Here is a 24,555-nt window from a genome sequence, read left to right as displayed (position 1 = left end):
TGGCTTTATGTCAAGTGGACACAGGCTAGAGTCATCCGAGAATGAGAAAATGCCTCCATAGGATTGGACTGTAGGCAAGTCTTGAGGGTGTTTTCTTAATTAGTGACTGATGGGGGCGGGGGCGCGTCCAGCTCAGTGAATGGTGCCATCCCTGAGCTGGAGGTTTGAGGAAGCAGGCTGAGCAAGTCACAAGGACCAATCCAGTAAGCAGCACCCACCCCTCCATGGCCTCTGCACCAGTTCCAGCCCCCAGGTTCCTGCCCTCTTTGAGTTCCTGTCCTCAGTGCCTCTGATGACAAACAGTGACAATGAGGAGTAAGTAAAATAAACCCTTTCCTCCCCAAAGTTGGCTTGGGTAGTAGAGTTTCATCAGAACAATAAAAATCCTAAGACTGTAGTATTGTAGAGAAATGAAGGACTCCAAACAGACTATGCACAGATATTTCGTCTATGCCAACATTTATTGGCAGTTGACACTGTAGTTAGAGCCATCCTAACCTTTTGTGTGTAGATTCAATCCACCCTCAAAATAATCCCCGTTCTATAGAAGAAACTTCCGAAGAAGAAAAAGTTAAAGAACTTTTCCAGCAAGTGGCTGAGCAAACAGCTCAAATCTGATAGAGCTGATGGTTTTAATCATCAAATCGCCCTGCCTGCTGTGTAAGCATCCTTGCAGAGAAATGAGGGGGCCATTTTCTCAATCATCTGTGCTCTTGCCTCTGTTAGTCTTTCTTTTCTCCACCTTTACTGGAAACTCACAGCTGTAGATAGATTGGCTCACCAGTCGCAAATGACAGCGGAGAGCCTTTCCTGATGGGTTCAGAAAACATCTATATAGCCAACACCTTGCCAGTTGCTAAGCCGGGGTCACGGCAGAGTAAGTGTCGATTACACTGTGGTCCCTTTGGAATTCGTTTCCCTACCCTTTAAGGAAAAGGCTGGTGCAACATTTTGTACATGTCTGTGAGGCTGTATTTTTCAAATGACTGTTCAGAGGGACACAAACTATGGGGGAATGAAACTGGAGATTACAAGGACTCTGTGGGAAAAAAAAAAAAAACTTTGCCACCCACCAGACGGTTGACATCAAAAGACTTGGCAAAGAGAGAGAGAACTTAGAGCAATGGCCTGGGTATACATTGAACCACTGTTTTCTAAGGGGAAAAGTGTTTAAAAGGAGAATGTAGAACTGGACAGGCAGACTTGGGCAGTAGTACTGTGCTTGGTAAGTCTAGGAGCCGTCTTAGAAGCCATTGGATAAGGGACCTTTGATCAAACCAAATGAGAAGCTGGATCGAACCTCAACAATTGAGGGTTTCATTAGGCTTGGTCCACGGGTATTTGTATCTTGTCTTCATCTTGGTGGTGTGTGTGACTGTGTGGAGGAGGCTCATGTTCAGAGCTAGAGGAAAGGGGGCTTTTGATTCCCCTGGCCGTAAGCACGAGTTCCTACCATCTCAAAAGGAACGGAGTCACAGGAATGTCTGCGTCTCTCTGCCCTGTCCCTAGCCACAGACACAGAAGTGGCCCTGGAATAATAGGAAAATATTTGCTTTGCATTATCCTATGAGCAAACCTGTGACAATGGAGAATATCAGCACAACACAGTCACCTTGAAATACCATCTCTGGCAAACCTGGTTTTTGCTTTTGGTTTGTAAACAGCCTTCTGCAGAATGAAGGGCTATCTCCAGAACTGACTTCGCTATTCGATTGTCTTCACATCTGGCACTTTGAGTGTTCTTTTAATAATACTGGACTGGTGCTTATCTGCATTCTGACCAGATATAAAAACCAAGTAATTGCTGGGCAGAGGAGGCTTGTTTGCAATTAATTTTTTTTTCTTAAAGAGAAACTCTGCCACCCTCTGGACAGAAATCAAAGATCTGCTTCTTAGAGATATATACAGAATAGTTTTAAAGACTTCCTCCTATTCCCTAAAAATAGACATTAAATAAGATCTGTCCTTTAAAAATCTGAGGGAAGGGGTGGGATAGAGCCATGTAGAAGAAGTCCTGGTTGCTTTAGATAGTATAGACAAAATACATGAAGAAGAAAACAAGAATGTCCCTACAGATTTTTTAAAAAACTAAAGAGAGAACGGGCTCAGAGCCCATCCAAGAAGAGGTCTCTGGCCACACTCTTTCCATGGCCTGTTTGTAGAGTCCACGTCTGCTCCCTGCTCCCCAATATCCAGGTCAAGACATCTTAACATATTTTAACCAAGGCTGCTTTACAGCTACAATTATACTAAATGTAACGATTACAGTTATAATAAATGTAACTAAATGCAATAGTTACAGCTGTACTAATTGTAACAGTTATACTAAATGTAGCTAAATGTAACCGTTACAGTTATACTAAATGTAACTAAATGTAACCATTACAGCTATACTAAATGTAACAGTTACAGTTATACTAAATGTAACAGTTACAGCTATACTAAATGTAACAATCAGTTATACTAAATGTAACAGTTACATTTATGCTAAATTAACATTTACATTTATATTAAAGGTAACTACATTTTTAATGAATGCTAACTGACACGAGGACAATGAGATCTTAACTATTTGGCAAATTAGTCACAAGAATTCAGATAGGCAGTTTTTGAATCCTGCCTATTCATCCACAGGACATGCTTAACGATACACAAATGAAACTCTGAGAAAACCCAAAGATATGGTTGTTACCAATCAAGATGTAGAGCAAAGCAAAGCACAGCCATGCCCTCCTCCCAAATACCCAAAGGAGGATGTCAGAGCGATGAATGCACAGAACCATACCTGGTTTTAGCAACAGGGTTCAGACGCTTCTGGTCTCGGAGCACGTTGGCCAGCTGTTTTTGCAGAAACAAAACCTTGCCTTGAGTTCCTTTAATGAACGGGTGGTCCAGGAGATGGGTGACCGAAGGCCTCTTTTCAAAATCCTTAATAAGACACCTGTTTGTAAAAAATCAACAGAAAATTCAAAAGTAAAACATTTGACATTCTCTTTCCCTGGGGATATAAGAGAGAGGAATCCTGGTGGCATACTCAATCATTAGCCCCAAACAGTTCTTTCCTCTGAAATATGTGCCAGAAAGTGGAAAAATTCTATTGATTTGATTAGTTAAAAAGATCAGAAACCTACTTTAGATTGGCATAAGTAAATATTAAACACTCAATAAATTTTACCCTTGATTTATTGTCAAGTATTTAAAACACTGGAAAAACAGAATGCTTAGAAAAATGTCCGTCTGATTTTTCATTACAGAAAAACATCTTCAAGAGAAGGAAGTTTATCTTGGGGGCGTATAGGACTAAGATCTATCACCGCAACTACTCTCACGGAGATGTTCTTATTTGGTGGCGTGCAGGGCTTGGGGTGGTTGTTTAGGAGTTTGTAAGGAAAGAAATGAACCTGCAAGGAAGAGAAAAGCCCAGCCATTGATTTCTAATGTTTTCTGAGAGAACAGAGAAGTCCCCAAACAGGAAGTGACTAGCACACAATTCTGAAGGATTTTGATGGAATTCTGCAAAATGGGAACAAAAAGTCTACTCGAAATGGTAAAAGCTCAGGTTCCATTTAAACCCCTCTGCACTAGATTGCTTAGAACCACACACCTAAGAATGGTTTTCTCTTTTGGATTCAATGACCTATCTAAAGAAAACAATGATTCGATACCTGTGGCTGCTTGCTCTGTGCTAACATGGTCTTGACACATGGAAATCTCTAGTGAAGTGGAACCTGATGAACACCACTCCAGTTACCCTCGTCCTTCTATTCTGAGTAGCTGCCCTGAGTCAGAGGAGGAAATTTCAGCATCCTTCAGTTTCAAGCTAGCACTGGAGACTCGGGATAAATACAGAATGCCCTTCTGCCCACTCAATGTCAGCAACAGCTGAGCTTTTTCCCACAGAGGCATGCCAGCAGCAGCAGCCCGAGTGCCCTGACAGTCAGAAGCAGTCAGGACCTTCTGAGCATCTTGGACAGAGCATTTAAGCTGCATCCTTCATGGCAATCCCCAGTTGTCAGGTTTACACAGAGCTTCAAGCTTTGTAGTTTTCACTTCAAAACACTTTCCCATTCCTCCTCACCTTCTAGTCCCAAGGACTCGGGGACGTTCCTGGGTCAGCTTGTTTGAGGATGGCAGGGGGCTGCTAAAAGTGGGGCTTGCAGCTAGAAAAGCCAGCCGCACCCAGAGCATCTCCAAACGGATGCCCACAAGACTATAAATACACCTCCACTTCGCCAAAGGGAGAAATCAATCATTTGACTTTTATTGGTCCAGGGTGGTTTGTATAGCCTATTATTTTTCCTAGCAACAATACAAAATCAGCACACATGTTTACAAAAGACAGCTCTTTTGTAATCCAGTCTTCCTGGATTCCATGTATACTCATGTGTCTGTGTGATTGTCAAAGGGAAACACATTTGAGTTACTGTTTAGTAAGAAAAGGAGGAACTCCTTTTGGCAATTCCGGTGATGTTCTTCCCTCCTGGCTTAAGTGTGGAATATAAAATCCCTAAAATAAAATAGGCATGTGCCTCCTGAGGGCTGATGAAGACAGGCCTAGATCCTCAGAATGGGGTAGGATGGAAATCCAGGATCCACCCAATGGCTCAACAGTCATTGCCCTGGCAAAGGACTCAAGTTCTGACTCCAGCACCTACATCGGGTTGTTTGCCACTGGCTATAACTCCAGCTCCTGGGGATCCAACACCCTCTTCTGGCCCCATCAGGCACCTTACATGGTCGTAAAACAAACAAACAAAAAAATCACAAACACACAGACACAAATATATATCTCCTTTGAGGAAGTAAAGGAAAGGTAAAATAGAGAAGCCTTCCTTGCCAGGTAACTGTTGCCAGTGCTTCACACACAGAGACCCATGGCCAAAGCCAAACATGGACTAAGTGACAACATAAAATAGTTTACGGCACATGAAATGGGCAGTGAGCATCATGTATCTCCACCTTCCTCCTGGGACAGATGTTCAAAGGAGGCCTTTGGGAGAGGCGTGCCTACAGACAGAGTCTTTGGAGAGCCTTAGAGAACCTGTCCCTAGCTGTTGATGGTAGGACATCTATGTCATACCATGTTAGCATCTACCTGCAAAGCAGGGCTTCCAACAAGTGATAAGATCATCCACTGTCCTGGAGAAGCTTTGCTTTAGATCACAGAATGGGTATGAGGAAGGCATGGAGGCTGAAGGGAGCCAACAACCCAGGAATCTAAGAGACGGTGGGCACAGCACCCTGGAAAATGGTGAGTCTGTCTTCTCAGTAAGACCGGAGTGGGTGGAACGCCACACCACAGAAGCAACAGAAGAGACACTGAGTGTGCTTGGGAGGAATGTTAAACAGCATGGTGACGCATCCAGCTGCATGGGAAGGATTTTTAGGAGAAGGACAAGAAGACCTTGAGAGCACAGCCGTCATTTGCAAACAGCCCTGCATACCTTGTTCTCACAGAGGCAAACCCCAAATCTGAAAGGGAGCTGTTATTATATTGACAGACAGAGGCAAAGGCTCTGTCTGCTAGATAACAAGACCTCATCTCATTCCATTTGCTCAGCAAACATTTATTAGGCTACACCAGAATTAAATGAAATGAACTAGCGCATGAACAATTATGATGTTTATTCTCAAGTACCTACAGTAGATTTAATTGGAAAGATGGAAAGACTAGAGAAACATAGGAAACAGTAAAATCTGGTGTTTGCTTACATATTTAGGAAGAAAACAAATAACAGAGAAACAGTAGGCAAGACAGTGCATGCCTGTTGTCTTGGCACTTGGGAGGAGACGGAAAGGCATTAGAAGTAAAAGGTCATTTTCAGAATGTTAGTAACTTCCAGGTCAGCCTGGATCACATGAGATCCTGTCACAAAAAAGACCAAAACAAACAAAAACAGAAATACAGGGTTTAAGAGCCATAAGGATCAAGATTTTCTATTTGCATGTGTGTGTGGGAGGGGAGGTTGTATGTACATATTCCTCTGTGTATGTGCGTGTGTGTGTTCATATGTGCACATGGGTGTGTGTGTGTGTGTGTGTGTGTGTGTGTGTGCATGTGTATGGAGGCCAAAGGTCAACCTTAGGTGCCTTCCACACTTGTTCTCCATCTTATTTTTTGAGACAGCTCTCTCAGTGAACCTGGAATTCACTGACTGGATAGACAAGCTGGCCAATGAGAGCTAGGTATTCACCTTCTCAGCTGACCACTACTCCAACCCTGGATGTTAGCTGTGTGCCCATATTTATGTGGGTGCTGGGGATTCAAACTTGGGTCCTCGTGTCTTTTGAGGCAGGAAATTTACCAAATGAACCATCTCCTCAAGCCCCAGTTTTCTTTTCTTTGAGTTTGCTTACTTGTTTTTAAATCAGAGTTCTTTATACAACCCAAGATGACCTTAAAGCTCTCAATCCCCCAGCCTCAGCTTCCAGACAACAAAGACTTCCAGACTACAGGCATGCACCATGACACCTGGCTGAGATTTTCTATTCTAATCTCTCTTTAGAATGTGAAGAACCTGAGGTCATCCTGTTAGCGATGAGGCCCTGAGCCAACTCCCATAGGAGAACCCTTTCTCCTCTGTGGTGTTAAAAATGGCAAGCTACGGGCTGGAGAGATGGCTCAGTGGTTAAGAGCATTGCCTGCTCTTCCAAAGGTCCTGAGTTCAATTCCCGGCAACCACATGGTGGCTCACAACCATCTGTAAAAAGGTCTGGTGCCCTCTTCTGGCCTGCAGGCATACACACAGACAGAATATTGTATATATAATAAATAAATAAAATAAATATTTAAAAAAAATGGCAAGCTACGATGTGCCAACCACTACAATTGGGAGGGGTGTATTGTGAGAGATCTCTCTTTATGGGAGAATTCCTGGAGCTCGCAAGACCTGAGCAAGGCTTGAGGGAATGAGAATGAATTAGACGATGGGGAAAAGGCAGAAGGAATTTCTAGGTGGAGAAACACCAGTCAGCACAACACACAGCACTAGCTAAGGGGTGTGGGCAGTGACTAAGAAATCATCAGAACGTGCACCTTCACCTTCCAAGCTGCCACTTTTCACCACCTTAGGGCAATGATTGTCTTTTGTCCCTTCACCAACTCTACAGAATAATCATTATTGCATAAGACTTTGAAGAGTGATGTCTTACTCTTCTTGCTCAAGATTTTCAGCCCATCATTTCCAAGCAGAAGGTTAGTGGATGAAGACAAAACTGACTATCAAAATGGGTAGGAACCCCAGAGAGTTTCTGTGACCTTTTCACAAGACGGAGTGATATGAGAAGTTCTTCTGTATATGTGTTGCTTTATTGGTTAATGAATAAAGAAGCTACTTTGGCCTGTGATAGGGCAGAATAGAGTTAGATGGGAAAACTAAAGTGAATGCTGGGAAAAAGTAGGTGGAGTCTGTGGGAAGCCGTGTAGCCGCTGCAAGAGACAGTGCTGGACGCTGGACAGAACCTTACCAGTAGGCCATAATCATGTGGCGATACACAGATTAATAGAAATGGGTTGATTTAATATATAAGAGCTAGCTAGAAAGATGCCTAAGCTATTGGCCAAGCAGTGATTTAATTAACACAGTTTCTGTGTGGTTATTTCGGGTCATGGCAGCTGGGAAACGAATGAGTGGCCTCTGCCAACAAGGGAGGTTTCTCTCAGACTTAGAGGGCAAACAGGAAAAACTAAGAAACTGAAAGGTATTTGTTCATTTCAAGAATATTTGTTAAGTCAAAGATTGCAATGTCTCATTGCAGAATATATTCCCTATGCAGGGCCTAAGCAAGGTTTACAAAGGGATGTGTAATGCATGGATCTCTGACATGGGACATGGGAACTGTCAGTGCAAGCTAAGTTAAAGTGCTAGCCATGTAAGTATTCAATCAGAGAGAGACAGAGACAGACAGAGATGGGGAAGAGATTTAAAGAAGAAACGAAATAGTTTCCTGGTAACCAAGTAAGTTTGGGGTTTCATAAGGTGTTTGACTATACTAAATGTTTTGGGGTGTTTTTTTTTTTTTTGAGCATTGGAATTTTTAAAATTTATTTTGTTTGAATCAATGTTTCCAAGCTTACTTGGCCATAGACATTTTTAATTTATTTTTATTTTATGCTAATTGGTGTTTTGCTTCCATATATATGTGTGTAAGGGTGTCAGAAGCTCTGGAACTGGAGTTATAGACAGTTGTGAGATGCCATGAGATGCTGGGAATTGAACCAGGGTCCTCCGGAAGAGCAGTCAGTGCTCTTAACCACTGAGCCATCTCTCTAGGTCTCATAGATATGTTTTCTTTTTCTCTTTCCCATTTTCCTGCTGTTAGTGGACAATATATATCACAGATTCCATCTTGGAAGTTCTGTCGTAACTTAGATAAGAGCTGTAATCTTTAGGATGAGGGCCAGAGATGAGTTCCCCCTTGGAGATCAAGGCAAGATCTACTAGTCCCTAATGGTCACTGTACCTGGGGTAGCCATGAGCTACTATTTCCTAGAGGGAAGAGTCTCAGACTAGGGATATGCTGGGCCCTAGTCAGTTCTTCTCAGAGTCTTTCACTTAAGGAAAAATAAAATTGAACAGGAACTGACTTCAGGGAAACTAAATCCTAGATAAAATCTTTCATAAATGTGTTCTTTTAGTCTATTTTTTCTTTCTTTTTTAAAAATTATATTTAGATGTGTGAGATCAAAGTGAAGTGCAATAAAATCATATTCATATTCTGAACAGTAAGAGGTTTACAAGGCCACAGTTGACAGTTTGAATATGATAGAAAAACCCGCCAGAAGGAAATGGAGCAAGCTGCAGCCTTGAAGGAAATCCATTCAGTACCTGATGTGAAATTCTAGTACTTTCCATCATGTTTTCTTGGCTAAAGCTTAATTCTCAGAATGCATTTGTGTTCCCACATTAAACACGGGTTGTTGCTGCCCTGGAGATGCAGCTGCCTTGTCCCTGTAACCTGACGTTTCATGACTGAAACCCCAGATGCCTGTACAGGGAAGCGATTTACCAAGAATCAAGAGTCACCCATAAATAAACACACTTGATATAGAGCAGCTGAAAAAGCAAAACTAAAAATATTGATGAGCTTGGAAAAAAAAGAAAAAGAAAAAACCAGGAGGAGGGCAATCTGCTCCCCCCCACTGGGGTCGTGCTAACACAAAACCCATGGTTTCCATCTCCTCTCCTGTCTTTGTTCACATTTTGTCTTTCGTCCTGTCTGCTGCCTTCTTAAGGCCTGCTACTTAGATGAAGTGTCCCCATTGGTACAGGACACCCAAATACTGTTCATCTGAGCAAACATTTCTTGGGCCCATGACTCACTTTGCTGCCACGCGGTTCCTATCATCGCCACACAGAAGCCTGACTGGCAAGAGGAGAGAAACCCTCTTGAGGATGTGGGTAATTATAGGCTGAGCGGAACAGTCCATGGTGCTCTGTCTTGGAAGAAAATTTCCATTCTGAAGAACAAGACTGACAGGCATAGAAATTTCCCCAAAGGGACTAATGTCTTAAAGAGGTGAGGGTGGTGATATTGTTTATATGATTTTAGTGAACCACCCCCTCTCTATGTGCTCTCACCTCAAAGGAAAGAAAAACAGGACTTGTCCTGTAGCCAAATACAAGTGACTATGGTCCAGAACACAGGTTCAGGTTTCTCTAAATACCGTGTTCCGATGTGGTAATAGTTTCAGCAAGCTTTATAATGAGACAAGGAAAATCACAAATCAAGATGCTTTTCAAATATCTTCCAGGAGGTGTCATGTAGGTGAGTCACAGCGACATGGTGGTCATACTCCTCTGGCCTCAGATGCTGCCCAGGGACATTAGCTTGGGGTTGAGAGGACCTAGTGGTTCATTAAGTTAATGCATCCCAAAAGGTTTCACCGATGGCCACAAGGATGTTAGGTCACACTCAGACACGCTCAGAGGGAGATGGCAGCTCTTAAAGGACCCAAGATAGCTGGGCCGTGGTGGCACTCGCCTTTGATCGCAGCACTCTGGAGGCAGAGAGAGGTGAATCTCTGAGTTCAAGGCCAGCTTGATCTACAGACTGAATTGCAGGACAGCCAGATAAAATAATTTAATTTGTACCTTGGTCCTAGACCTGCAACATCCCAAACTTTCCATACTGACTGATGTTCTTATCAGTCAATCAGCCTTTTCAGTCCCAGCCTCTGGGAACATTTGTCCACATAAACACAGAACTTCCTAAATAGTCTGTTGAAGCATTTAAATGATAAAACCCATTATTCTCCAAAGCATGGGGTATTTTTAAAAACATTGGGGCAATGATATGCATTAAGTCAGGTGCTGAGGACAAATCTAACCCTCCTGGAGCTATGCAGTGATAGATGAGTTTTACTTAGAGTCAATGAGCTCCTGTTTTTTATTTATATACTGGACACAGGATTGTTGTAGAGGATAAATAAGGTAATGGTTATACATTGCTCACTATACAGTAACCACTCAATAAATGCTGGTTCTGTAGTCAGCTGCTGTACTAAGTGATTGGCAGAAGAAGGTAATTACGGCACACCCGACAAGCGGGAGTTATACATATAGGTCTTAGTCTATAGTCCAACCTGTACTGCCGTGACAATATTTAGAGTAAGCAGATGAAAACAAAAAGAACTTTATCTTCTCACAGTTCTAAAGACTGTCAAATCTAAGATCGAGATATGAACAAGAAGGTTCATGTCTGTGATGAGGAAGGTCGAAGAATGTTCTCTGCTTCCAATATGGTTTCCCCAAAGGAAGGATGCCTCAGGCTCACATAGCAGAAGGCAATTCACTCATGGGGAAGGACCCCTCGTGACCTGATGCCCCTACCATCTGACCGCGTTCTCAGTACCTGCGTTTTGGAGGAAGCCATTGGACCATAACACCAGTTTGTCTTTAGTGTTAGGGTCTGCTGTCTCCCAACTAATCACCCCCCTAACTAAATCGGTCCAGGGTTATCCAAACCTGTCTTGAGTTCGGTCAGATGGGTAATTAATTTGTTGCTTTCCATGTGACTCCCATTCTTGAGGACAAAATTTCTGTTTGACTACTAGTAGGTGTCCTTAAGCAGAATTTGTGACATTTGGGGGAGAGGAGACATTTTGGGTCTGACAATTCAGCAAAAAGAAAAATCCTTGATGTTTTCAAGTTCAAGTGTTTGGGGACTCTTGCTTTTGAATGTCTGGGTCATTTCTTTGATTTAAAAATCAATTTCTATTTTGACAAACAGTCATGGTCGGCTTCTTAGCATAGACGTCAGTGCCTGGGGACATCTGAATTGTATTCTTTCCCTTGATCCCGCTTGCCACCCTGCCCTGACTTTAATCCATAATTCTCATTTGTATGCATTTTACCTCTGAGGGCAGGGAACGGATAATACTTAGGCAATCGCTAAAATAACCGAACAACCAGCTCCCCGGGGAAAGGCAAGCGCTTGCCTAGGACTACCCAGGACTGGGGCAGGGGTTTCCAAAAGAAACATATGTATCTGGGGTAACACCTCACACACATGAAATAGCCAAAGGGCTAGGTGAAACTGATATCATGTTCCTTCATAAACATGTATGTTAGGCGGGGGCCATAAGAAGCACTTCAAGTGCTTGAGGGCAGAGGTGCCTAGGGTCAGACATTTGACATGAGAGGTGACATTTTTTTTTTAATTGATTTTTTGACACAGGGTTTCTCTGTAGCTTTGAAGCCTTCCTGGAACTGGCTCTGTAGACCAGGCTGGTCTCGAACTCACAGAGATCCGCCTGTCTCTGCCTCCCGAGTGCTGGGATTAAAGGTGTGGGCCACCACCGCCTGGCGGAATGTTGGCATTACTAAAGGACGGAATGGACTCTGAGAGGAAGTGCAAGGGGGAGACAGAGGAAGGGCTCAAGAGTCCCCTGTGGGGCCCATGGATGTCTTCGCTTTAGGAGACAAACTGACAACATGGTAGAGAGTTAGTTGGTGGAGAGAATGGGGATCCTTTCAGGAAGGACACGGTTTGAACATAACGCCAGTCTTTGTTGGAAAGCAGTCCCTTCACTCTGCCTTCTCCCTAGCAGGGCACACGACTGATTTTTTTTTTAATACTTTATCTTGTTCCAGAAATAATGTAAGGACAAAATATGTGCTTAAATATACAAAGATATGTTCAATAAGGCAACATAAAAACAATATAAGCCAAGGGAAAAATGATAAAGCAATGGAAAAATTCAGTCAGGAAAATAGGGATAAAAATACCAAATAAATCACTTTATTGAGGGCGGGCACAAATTTGGCTCCCAGCACCCTAGGAGACAATGCGGAAGGGGAAACCTTCGTTCTATGTGTCTCAGCCACTGTGACTTGTGAGCAGCCCAGCTCCTCCTAGGACTACACTGAGAGATGAACATTGGTAGCGAGATTGAGGAAAATATATTTCGATTTTCCACAGAGATGTATAATTATGAGCCTGCAGTGTGCTGAGAACCACAGCTCTGTGACGAACATGGCCACATAATCCATAAGGCTGTTTCTTACAACACTCTCCAGTCCTGGGGCATGCTTGGAACCGTGGATGGCCAAGACAGAGCTCCCTGTCTTAATCTGGGGATAACTCTGCCAGAGAGTTGGTGGGCCTTTCCAGGCTTGGGTCCCCATGTTTCCAAGCTGTAGAGGTCAACGCTCAGCCGCCAGCACTGATGGAGTCATGGCAAGGCTGGTGCCAACACTTGTCCTGATCATTGCAAAGGGCGAAAGGAAGATTCTAGAAAGAGTTTAGCCCATGGGTAGAAAGCGGCTCAAAGAAAGGAATGACTAAGACCAAGGAGAGAGCTGGGGGAGGGGAGTGGGGGCAGAGCATGACACCACACTGCAAAAGTGGTCTGAGAACAGTATGACAGATGTAGCCCGCGTGGGCTCCGGCCGCCAGGGGCTCCGGCCACCAGTGGGGGGCTCCGGCCGCCAGGGGCTCCAGCCGGTATCCTAGTACGTAATGCATGGTGGGGGCGGGGAGCTTGGTAAAGAGCTGTGAGGGCCCACAGCTGCAGCGGTGTGGCGCCACCGACACCCACACTCCCCGCTCCTCTTTTGATGCATGCTCTTTTGGTGACGATGGACTAAACACTTCTCTGGCTGATTGCCAATTCCATGGCTCTATGGATGGTAGAAGCGTAAAACTGAGGGAAATGAAGCAGCCTGGTTTCCATAACAGCCTCACTGCTACTGAAAAGCCGGGGCAGTGCGGCGGGAGAGGGGGGTGTCAGATAATAGGTAGTTGTCAATGTTTTAGGCAAATCAGCATTTTGCACAGCAATTGGCTGCCTTCCTTAGTGGTCCTGAGGACGCAGACCACCACCGCCGAGCCTGTCACCTGCTAGCCCTTCTGCCCAACTTCCAAGCCAAAACTTTTCAAAGGACAATGCATTATAGGACACCCCCCCCCCCAGTGATTCCTGTTGCTGATCTCTGGGAAAATGGTTCTTCCTCTGGACGCTGCCACCCAGAGCAGCCGGAAGCACTTCCGTGTACTCTTGCAACATAAAGAAGTAACCCCCACCTGCTGGGTTGTCAATCCAGTGCCCTGTGTGAGCATCACATTTGTGCAAGAGAAAATAATTTTTTTTCCCTTTTTTTAGGCAAGGGTCTGAATAAAGACACCATACTGGCTGCCGGGGGAGTCTGGGGAGTCCTTAGCCCTCCTCCATTAGCAGAACAGCTCCATCCATTACTTCAAAGCCTCGTCAGAAACCCTAATCCTTTCTGAAAAGGGACTCTGGCAGCCAAGCCCTTAATTTGCTGAATAATAGACCCACTGATTAACCCTCACAAGGCAAATCGCAGATACTGCAGGCAAGGAGTGTTCCCGGGGGGGGGGGGGAGGCTGAGAGAACCAAGGGGCTGCTGGAATCGTTTTTTTTTCCCCCATCCCCCCTGTTGGGGAACTAACCCTGCATGGGTTGCTTGCTCAGTGAGCTTTCTGGCCTTCTTTCTCATTTGCCCAATTTTTGGTCCCTATCGAGCCTATCAATTCCCTTTACCTGTACTGAAGTTATGTTCTGAGTTTTAAGCCATGTGTCTTGATGCCAAGTATAAATAGGCAATAAGGAATAACTATGTCACAAACTGTGATTAGTGACAGTAGACGTTATCTTTAGACCAACTACCTGAGCCCCTCTGCTCTAGGCAGACTGCAGTGTTGGGAGGGTGGGGTAGAAATGGAATAGAATCTACCTAACTACAAGAACTGGAAGACTGTTTCTGATTCATGGAGAGATGCCTAGTGTGGGCCCAGGCTGGCGGCTTTCTCCGTGGATGCCTGCAGACAGAGGTGGACAGCTATGCTCTGTGCTGCCGAGGACAGGTAGCAGGTGAGCTGGACCAATGGCTCCCCACTGGTGTACACCAATAAATCACATGCGTGTTAGCCTTCCGCTAGTCCCATCAGATAATGAGATGAATGATGGGACAGATGACACAGTGGTCAATTATCACGTGGATGATATAAATTCTATTGTGGCAAGGACATTTATCTCTGCATCGATCTGGCTTTCCAAGCAAGGATCATAAATTACTCCCCTCCATAACTGTATGATAAATACTGTAATAACAGAATGCCTCCAACTCCCGTTTTCCCAATAAATTCCCATATGGTTTCCGTTAGAGGAGAAACATGCACAGGGTTTTTTTTTTCTGCTTCCTTTTTTTTTTAATTTGTCTTACTAAACGCTTCATTATTAAACTGCTTTTGGGTTCCCAACAAGCTTGAAAGGAAGACACTGAGATTTCCTCTTGCCCTTTGCGCCCATATCCTTACAGCCCCCATTGACACCATCCTGACAAGAGTGTACTTCATTACAATGATAAACCTCAGTGGAGACACTGTAATTACCTAAAAGCCCATAGTTTGCCTTAGCGTTCATTCCTGGTGTCCTGCATTCTACGGCTGGACAACTTTATAAGGACTCTTATTTACTAGCATGGTGCCCTGGTAGAGTTTCGGGGGTCTTCTTGCTTTATAAGCAGTATATTAAGGAGACTTCAGACATTTCAGCAATTGCTTAAATTCTGATATCCAGATTTTGGCATGTGAACATAGAACGATTTTAGGCATACCGCCAGAAAACTCTTCATTATAATTTGCTAAACTCTCTGCATTAAATTACAGTTACTTTGGTATCTAAGTCAAATGGCTTAAAGGAAGCCTGTAACACCTTCCTGGATTATTCATGCAAATTACTTCTTTGTGTCCAGGTGTCTTCACTCAGTCTCTAAATTTCCCAGCTCTGGGAAGCACTGCTCATGCTCCAAAGAGAATGGGGGAAATACAAGCAGAACTGGTTAACGTGGTACATATGCATAAACACACACACGCATGCAAACTCATGTATGTGCACACATGCACATGCATGCACTTAAATACTTGCATGCATGGATACACACATGCATCTTAAGATAGCATATCCAGGAATGCAGTTTTATAAGTAATGCCCTTAATTAACAGCTCTTAAGATAAGTTTCTTTCTTATTTTCTTTTCCTTCCTTCCATTCATTCATTCATTCTTTGTTTGTTTCTTAAGACAGGGTTTTTCTATATAACTCTGGCTATCCTGAACTCACTCTGTAAACAGGGCTAGCCTTGAACTCACAGAGATCTTCCTGCTTCTGCTTCCCAAGTGCTGGGATTAGAGGCATAGATCACCAATGCCCAGCACAATAAGTTTCTTTAGATTGGTGTTTGAGCTATGCCATTCTTAAGTGATGGCAAAATTTAGAACTTAGAATTCTGGCGGAAGCATCACAGTGCATCCACTCAGTACAAGCAACTGCATAGACCAGTGTTCCTCTACATTTTCTTTCTTTTCCTAATCACGAGTTTAATACAGGGTTGTGAGTCCATAACCAACAACAAAGGCAACACATACACTTAGCACATCAGCCTAAGCTTACCCATAGACACAGCTGAATCTTAAGAAGTAACTGTCGTTAGGGATAACTTCTTAAAGTCATTTTTACAGGCTACTTCAGATTCATCTTGTGCACTCATTATACATACAGGGCAAAGTCAAAATTTTGCATTTATGTTTATTCTTCATTTAGCTTGCAAAACTCTTCTACAGGTAGCTATTAAAACCAAAAACAAGAGCAAGTCATGGGTATAGTATGATTCCAGGCCTTCACTCATTCACTTCTGCGTGTAAAATGTCAGCAGTGAGTTACTCAGTTGCTGGACACAGACCACCCCTCAGCCGTGATGGACATCACCCTCAGCCGCTGTTCCGTTACAATGGTGCCATCTTCCTGCTTTGGATCGATGTCCCCTGCTCCTCCAGCCTCATCAGCCTCTTTTATCACCTCTCAGGAAGGAGTTTTTCCAGCGAATAGAGGTTTTATTTTGCTGTTTGGCTGGTTGGTTGGTTGGTTGGTTTTTGTTTTGCTGTTGTGTGAGAGAAAACTGTCTTCAGGTAGTTTGCCTTAAAACCCCTTCACTTAGCATCCTTGTGAGGGAATAGCTCCATACTAGACAATCTGAGCTGGGCGAGAGGTGATGACTACGGTTCAGTTGTCAAGGATATGTATCAGCTTCTACGTGCTGGAGAGAGCAAAAGAAGGAACCAGCTGACAGCCATCTAACGCCTCCACGCATGTACAGCATGAACATGTGCACAGGCACACACGAGACTTTTTCTAAAAGGTTTATGTTAGACACATATACACATTCTGGTATCTGAATACCCAGGAAAGATATTGGAACGCCACAGAGACCTGGGTTTGAATCCCACCTCTGTTCAGATTCAGTTGCGAGGCAAAAGCCCATCACTTACTTAGCTGCCAAGAAGCTCAACTTCCCCTGTGAGTAGTCACCCACTTGTTTAGCAGCAGCTAGGATACAGCGAAATCACACAAAGTGTATCCACCTTGCCAGACGCATAGCTCATACACAGATAGCAGCTATCACTGAAGGAGACTAGTCCATGCCTGCATCGCTAGGGACCATAGTGATTTATGAGATCCTTGGCAACACAGCTCGATGTTGATCTCTTGGCCAGTACTGGGTACAAGGTGGTACCAGTTTGCCGTATCTCCCTAAGATAATTTGTTCCTTTTAAAAAGGTTTTTATGACCAAAACATCTTAATGCCCAGTCCTCTATCAAGGTCCACAAATCATTATTAACAGTTATAGAAATTCCCCCACTTTAACTATTGTGCAGTGTGTTTGAGACAGGTTTTTAACATACGTCTTAATAATGGATACACATTTAAATAAAAAAGAAAAGAAAATGAAGAGGAGGGAAGAGAAGAAATGAGGACAGAAAGGGGACCATCTGCTATGGCTATGTGCCATTTACTCCTTGTGGCAGGCGGGTGAGCATTGCTGTCCTTGCTTGGAATATCAAATCACTTGTAATTCTCTAACTATGTAGTCATGGGGTGTATTAATTACCTGGGGCTGCTATAAGAAGTATTACAAACAGCAGACATTTACTGTCTCATGGACCTCTATACTAGTGCTGATCACCCCTTAGTGTGAGACAGGCTGGGTTTCAGAAACCCATGCCAAACCCAGAGTCTCTCTCTTTTCTTGCTGCCTGCAGATCTGATGTGGAATTCTCCACTTCTCCAGCACCATGTCTGCCTGCATGCCACTAGGCTATTTTATACACACACACACACACACACACACACACACACACACACACACACACACACACAAATCTCTGAAACTGTAAGCCAGCCCCAATTAAATACTCGCTTTTAGAAGAGTTGCCATACACACCTTTAATCCCAGTACTCAGGAGGCAGAGGCAGGTGGATCTCTGTGAGTTTGAGGCCAGCCTGGTCTACAAGAGCTAGTTCCAGGGCAGGCTGCAAAGCTACAGAGAAACCCTATCTTGAAAAACCACAAGAAGGATATTTCTTTAAAATTAGCACAACATTTTAAGAAATAGCATCAAAAGTTGGCAGTGGAGAGGTTGCAGCTCTATCACTTTGATCCGTGAACGTTAACTGACTTGGTCACCCGGAGGCTGCAGGGTCTTGTGTTGGTAGCCACAGTGGGACAGAAAGGAAAAGGATCCCCACCCTCTTCCACCCATGAAGGAATGTGACCAGAAGCCCCACAAATGCCAAAGTGGTTATGAAGACACGAAAGCTTTCTGGAAAGTCCTTGAGTCTCCCAGAGAATTTCTTGAGGGCTAAAGATAGCTTTCAATGCGCTAATACATCTGTCTTCTCCCATAGCAGGGCACACAAGCAACATAGCTGTGGACAGTAATATTTATTCTACATGGGGAAAGCCACATGCAAATCATAAGATATTTAACATGGTAACTCTTGAGGTTCAGAAATGTTATCCCATTGCTGTCTGGAACATGTAATATGTATTCCCAATATACATACGATAATGCAATTGTGTCCTGTACATAAAAAAAAAAAAGAAGAGTTGCCATAGTCTTGGTGTCTCTTCACAGCAATAGAATGCTGAAGAAGGGTTGGAGAGATGGCTCAGAAGTTAAGAGTGCTGACTGCTCTTCCAGAGGTCCCTAGTTCAATTCCCAGTGACCACTTGGTGGCTCAGAACCATCTGTAATGAGATCTTGTGCACTCTTCTGGTGTGCATGCTTACACAGAGGCAGAATACTGTATATATGATAAAAAAATAAATCTTTTAAAAAAGAATACTGACCAAGACTGGCACTCTAGAGTAACAGAATTTATGTCTTGGTCAGTATTCTTTTTTTAAAGATTTGTTATATATATATATATATATATATATATATATATATATATATATATTTCCTTCCATGTATGCTGCACGCCAGAAGGGGGCACCAGATCTCATTATAGATGGCTGTGAGCCACCATGTGGTTGCTGGGAGTTGAACTCAGGACCTCTGGAAGAATAGTCCTAACCACTGAGCCATCTTTCCAGCCCTATAATATCTATTTTTAAATAAGACTATTTTTTAATTCAATTAATACCCTTTCAGTTCAAAATCAAATCATGCTGGTCATAATGGCATACCTCTGTAATCCTAGAATTTAGGGGACTGGGACAGGAGGAACTTGATTTCTGGGCAACCCGTGCTATATATAACAAGACCTTGTCTCAGTAGCAGTAATTACAAGAATTCCAACTATCATTCTCCCTACTCATTAACCCAGTATGGCAGTTAAGTATCATGCATTTGATAATCTTAGGAAATTCTGACTTAAAATACCAAGAAGGCAATAGAATACACATAACATAGAATGGAAGGCCTGGCAACTGGTTGTATTTAATGCTACGATTGTAAATTATAAATCCACAAAAACCACATGCACACAGCCCTTTCTTCCAGCCAAAGGGCTTTGGCTGCTATTTTTACTCCATCTAAAAGTCACCAGCAGGCTGGAAAAAATGTAGAATTGGTCACATGGGCCTACGCTTCCTTTTCTAATGCAGGGGAAAGGAGGCAGCTGGGGGCTATGTGGTCACAGGAGAATGTCACAGTTCTCAGGAAGAAGCCCAGGAGGGACATCCACACAGCCACTACACTATCCCTACCAGTGACCCATTACGTTCCCATCTCTTCCAGAAGCCTGGGTGAGATTATAACAACCTCTCCTCAACTCCAGACCCTCTTCTGTTAGGTGGCCTGGTGGATCCCACCCAATCGCCTTCCAAACTCTCAGCAGCTGCTAGTGAGAATCCTGAGCCCTAACATTTGTTGGTTGTTGCCTGGCTCTCTGGAATCATGCACCTCCCTATCCAGTGACTAGGCAGGAATGGCTGTCTCTTTGTGAGTTATTCTCTTTATTCAGGGACAGTGGTCATGGTCTGGACCCATTGCTGCCCCACCCAGTGACTATTCCTTATCTTCCTTTGCAGTCACTCACAGCAATAATGATATGAAACTTCCAGAAAGTTACAATACCCATCACATCATCTAAATTAGATACTTCTTCAAATATAAGCTTGAAACCCATAACTTTATTCTTCTCACGGAGGAGGGGAAAATCCCAATTTTTCAAAATCAGGAAAGAGCCAAGTTTCATTTAAAAGTCTACAGATCAATACCCGTAAAGAGGGCAAAGGAGAGTTTATTAGGTTTTAATTTAGAGTAGTCCAACCTTTTCCATGAGTTTTTTTACTAATCCACTAATTCCCTGTAGCTCAAGAGATGCTAATTAATTCAAGAAGCCACAATTGCTAATCATTGGCTAAATAAATCCAAAATGGTGAGCGTGCCACTGGAGATACTGCTGCTCATTTTAATTAAAATTACCAACGTGTGAAGAGATGTAAATAAAGGTTACAGTGGGCTCGCTCGGCTCCTGGAGGAGTTAACCATTTGTACGGTTCCTGGGGTTCCACCAGGATGAAAAAAACCTGAGAATTCTGTGGACCATAATAAGTTACTAGCTAGGTGAGGCTATTATATATTATTGTGCATAGTTTGTTGATGTTATAAAGACAGGTAGAACCAAGCCGTTTGAAATACAGAGTGGAGAAAGACAAGAGCTGAGAACTGTTGGCTTGAGAGAAATTCAGTAAAACAGTCAACAGGCAGACCTGCAGAGGAGGCAAGGGCTCTCAATCTGGGTCACTGTCTTTAAAGGTTAAAGAAGTTTAAACGCCCTTTCCCCAGGTCGGCAGGAACATTCTAACAATATTCGGGGCAGCTGCTTCTACCTAGTTGAGTGTCATCTGGAGGCGACTGGAGAAATGCCCCAGTATTTGGTGGCTGGCTGGCAGGGCTCAGACACGGTGCCTGGTCATGTAGAGAGACAGTCTTGCTTGTTAGCCATTGACACTCCCCCAGACAGGAAGTGTTTAGAAGTTGAGGAGGACCCTTCTGTGTTTCCCGATTTAAAAACCCTCAAATAGGTGCCCTGCACTACACCTGGAAAGAGAAAGGCTGTAAGGCGAGTTTAAGGAGATGCTGTGGTCAGATAGACCTTGCTGAGTCCCCCAATCACTAGGCCGACACCCCCCCCCCACACACACACACTTTGCTTAGCTGTACTTTTACATTCTTCATAAAACCAAGAACACCCAGGTTCCCTGGGCTTTAGATCTTCATTTCTGAAAGTCACCTGACATTTACATTAAAGACATTTGTCAGGAGAGTGTTGGCCTTACTTCTTCTTCCCTACACTTGCCAGAGCAGACACCCCGAAGGAGCGGTTTGGTGGGGGGGGGGGGGCAGGAAGGTAATCACATAACATCATCACTGGAACAAGCAGCCAGGATACTCTTGGTGGATTTGCCCCTTGCAAAAGCAAACCCATCTTTATTGTCTCACTAACCAGTTCAGACCCACTGATGTCCTGAAACTAACTCCTAACAAAAGCCTCACAAGTTCGAGAGACAAAATGAAAGAGTGTGATTCGCAAAGGCCTTTCGGCTACTCAGTCCAAAGGCCTTAAATTAGGTTGAACTCAAAGGGGGGTGGGGAGGCATCCCTGGAGACCAAGGTGAAGTTAGCAAATGAAAATTATTGTTATCTTATCAAAAGGCTATTTCTGTAGGGAGCCTCTTAACCCAGTAGAAGTCTGGCAGGTACTTGAACCAGATAAACTTGTTATGCAAATAGCTTTAGCTATGGGGTGTGTGTGGGGGGGGGGGGAGACAGCCACATATTATAGCTGTGACAAAAAAAAAAATCAGGCAGGGTCCTTCCGTGTGCAGTGCAGAATTTATGTGCGCATCATGTTTAATTTATCTTAACTAAGCCGTCAGGAAGCAGGGGCTGACAAATGTGTAACTAACTCATATGAATGAGTCAATTATCACTAACAACCAAGGTCCAGAACCAACCAGGGGGATGGGGGCTTCCTTTTTTTCTCTTTTTAACTCCATGACAGGTTTGCTAATAGGATTTTAGGCTTTTAGGTCCTTAATTTTTTTTTTTCTTTTTCCTCTCTGCTGTCTCCAAAGAAGGAGGCTGGAAACAAGCCTGAAAGACACTAACCCGTATCTCAGCATTTCAGCCCCGTCTGCTCCGCTCAAGGAAGCAGCCGGATCCTGTGGCAATCAGTGCTGTGTCACCCAGTACCAAAGACGCTCGTGGTTTACATATAAAGTGCTTCCCACAGTTTCCTGTGTTCTGAATGCTTTGTCTGCAGCCAATGGCATTTTTGGGAAGTTGTGGAACCTTTTGAAGGTGGTGCTCGGCTGGAGAAACTGGGCCGTGGGTGTGTGGAGCCTTTTTGAAGGTGGGGCCTGGCCAGAGGAATTGGGCCTTGGGTTACTAGCAGTGATTGGTCTATTCCAGGACAGGAGAATAGCTACGTGATCTGGTAGATAAGGGGAGCATCTCTGGGCCTTCCTGACCTTGTTCTAGTGACTAAATCAATACATCAGGAACTGAGTCAACATCTGTGGGTTGTATTACCCTCAATTCCCAGAATGGAGTTATGTTTGAAGATTATTCACAAGGACACAGGAGGATAAGCAGTCCAGCATGTGTGTGTGTGGGTGACTGTCCTGTTTCCAAGAGAGAGTGAGTGTAAGGTTTTAGAAAAATATCTTAGGGTTGAGGGGGCTTACAAATGCATTTAGAGTCTTTCAATACTTGGTCACAAACCCAGCTTGTGGCGGGCACATCATCACTCCTCACTGACAGGACATACAAGCTCCCTGCTTTAGTTTGGGTGTGTGACTTCTCTGTCCCAGCTCTGGGACTGGAGGACTCACCCAGGAGTTTGCTCAAATATACCTGTTCTTTTGCTTTTTAAATTTGCCTTGACCTGGCTTACTGAGTCGATGGAGAAACCCGTCATAGAGATACAGAAAACCTATTATTTATTACAGCAATGGGAAAGGTAACTAACACATTAAGATCCTCAATGATGAACCCACTTTGGTTCAGAGGTCACATGGCAATAGGGAATCAATAGGTGTTAAAGCTGTGGCTCATCAGTTAAGAGCACTGGCTGCTTTCCCATAAATCCTGAGTTCAACTCCGAGGACCTGTATGGTGGCTCACAACTGTAGTTCTATGAAATCAGATACCCTCTTCTGATGTGAAGACAAATATCCATATACATAAAATACACGATAAACAAACTTCTGAGAGAGAGAGAGAAGAAGAAGAAGAAGAAGGGAGGGAGGGAGGGAGGAAGGGGAGAGAGGGAGGGAGGGAGGAAAGGAGAGGGAGAGAGGGAGAAAGAAGAAGAAGAAGAGGAGGAGGAAGAGGAAGAGGAGGAGGAGGAAGAGGAAGAGGAAGAAGAAAGTTAAGTCAGGCAGTGGTGGTGCATGCCCTTAATCCTAGCACTCAGGAGGCAGAGGCAGACAGATCTGAGTTCAAGGCTAGCCTAGTCTGCACGGAGTGAGGTCCAGGACAGCCAAGGCTACACAAAGAAGCCTTATCTCAGAAAACAACAGCAACAACAACACAAAACAACAACAAAAGGTGTTTCTAGTCAGGATAAAAATGCACACAGCTCTTGCAGACGACCAGAATTTAGCTACCAGCACATACATCTGGCAGCTCACAACTCCCTGTTGCTCTGGCTCCAGAGGATCTGATGCCCCCTTCTGGCCTCCAATGGCACCTGCACTCATGTGCAAAGTGTACACACATAATAAAAACTACAACATTTTTAAAGAAGATATTTCTAGTCTTGCTTATTTTTAGGGGAAATCTAGGCAGTTTACTTTCATAGAATAAACTTGTGGCTTGTTCTATAAAGGGAACTGAATCTATTTTCTGAATGATTCCGCTTTAAAACAATTTCACTACAACTCTCAGTGTCTTTCCCAACTAGTACCTCCAACGATGAAACCCTTTATGGTTAGAAGGTGTTAATTCCCCTCTCATTTTTCTCAGTATGAGACATTAAGTATAAAAGCAAACCAAAGCTCTCTAAATAGACATTTCGGATGCAAAGTGTGTCAGTGTTTACAGTTAACTGCAGATTTGAATAAGTCTAATGAGATCACATTTGGTCCTAGTATATTTGGGAACTGAGTAATGGCAGGCTGGAGCAGTTGTTCCCATCGAAGGGCGGAACTACGGACGTAGCACAGTCGGAAGAGTACTTGCCTAGCATATCCTGTACTTATATAAACCAGGCATGGTAGTCAATGCCAGTAATCCCAGCACTCAGTAAGTAGAGGCAGAAGGATCAGAAATTCAAGGCCAACGCTAGCTATCCGTCAAGTTTGAGGGCAGCCTGGGATAGGCGAAATCCTGTTGGGGGGGGGCAGGATTTGGATATAGCAGGCAGGTTTCTAGCTGTTATATTGCTGCTAAGCAATATAGGGGATAAGGGGCTTATTTTTGTTATGATTTCAGCCACAAGAAGGCTGACACTTCCGGGTTCTAGGCCATGCATGTGCAGACAAGCCCTCAGGCTGAAAGTGTCTAAGGGCCTCGGGATGTTAAAGGGCCCCTCGTGACCCACATGCAGTTGCATCATCCACAAATGACTGTGCTAAGCCCTTGTGCACGCATATGCATGAGCCCCCCCCATCATTTGCATATGACATACGTAGTCACGTCAACCCCCTGTGTGCATGTGCTACGCAGTTTTTAAAAGCTGGTCGCGCCAGCTCTCTCTCTCTCTCTCTCTCTCTCTCTCTCTCTCTCTCTCTCT

The 24,555-nt window shown here is 43.9% G+C and overlaps 1 protein-coding gene across 1 annotated transcript in view; it reads right to left on the bottom strand.

The window, feature by feature from the left end:
* Myo3b (myosin IIIB) overlaps positions 1-24,555 on the bottom strand; it is a 273,440-nt gene that overhangs the window by 162,307 nt on the left and 86,578 nt on the right. The window contains exon 8 of the mRNA XM_005346535.2: positions 2,786-2,941. Within this exon, the coding sequence (XP_005346592.1) occupies positions 2,786-2,941 (156 nt within the window). The remainder of the gene's footprint in view (positions 1-2,785; positions 2,942-24,555) is intronic.

The sequence above is a fragment of the Microtus ochrogaster genome, chromosome 4 (genome assembly GCF_000317375.1).
Source record: "Microtus ochrogaster isolate Prairie Vole_2 chromosome 4, MicOch1.0, whole genome shotgun sequence".
NCBI lineage: Eukaryota > Metazoa > Chordata > Mammalia > Rodentia > Cricetidae > Microtus > Microtus ochrogaster.
The sequence above is the reverse complement of the archived record's forward strand: the minus strand, read 5'-3'. Positions and strand labels throughout refer to the sequence as shown.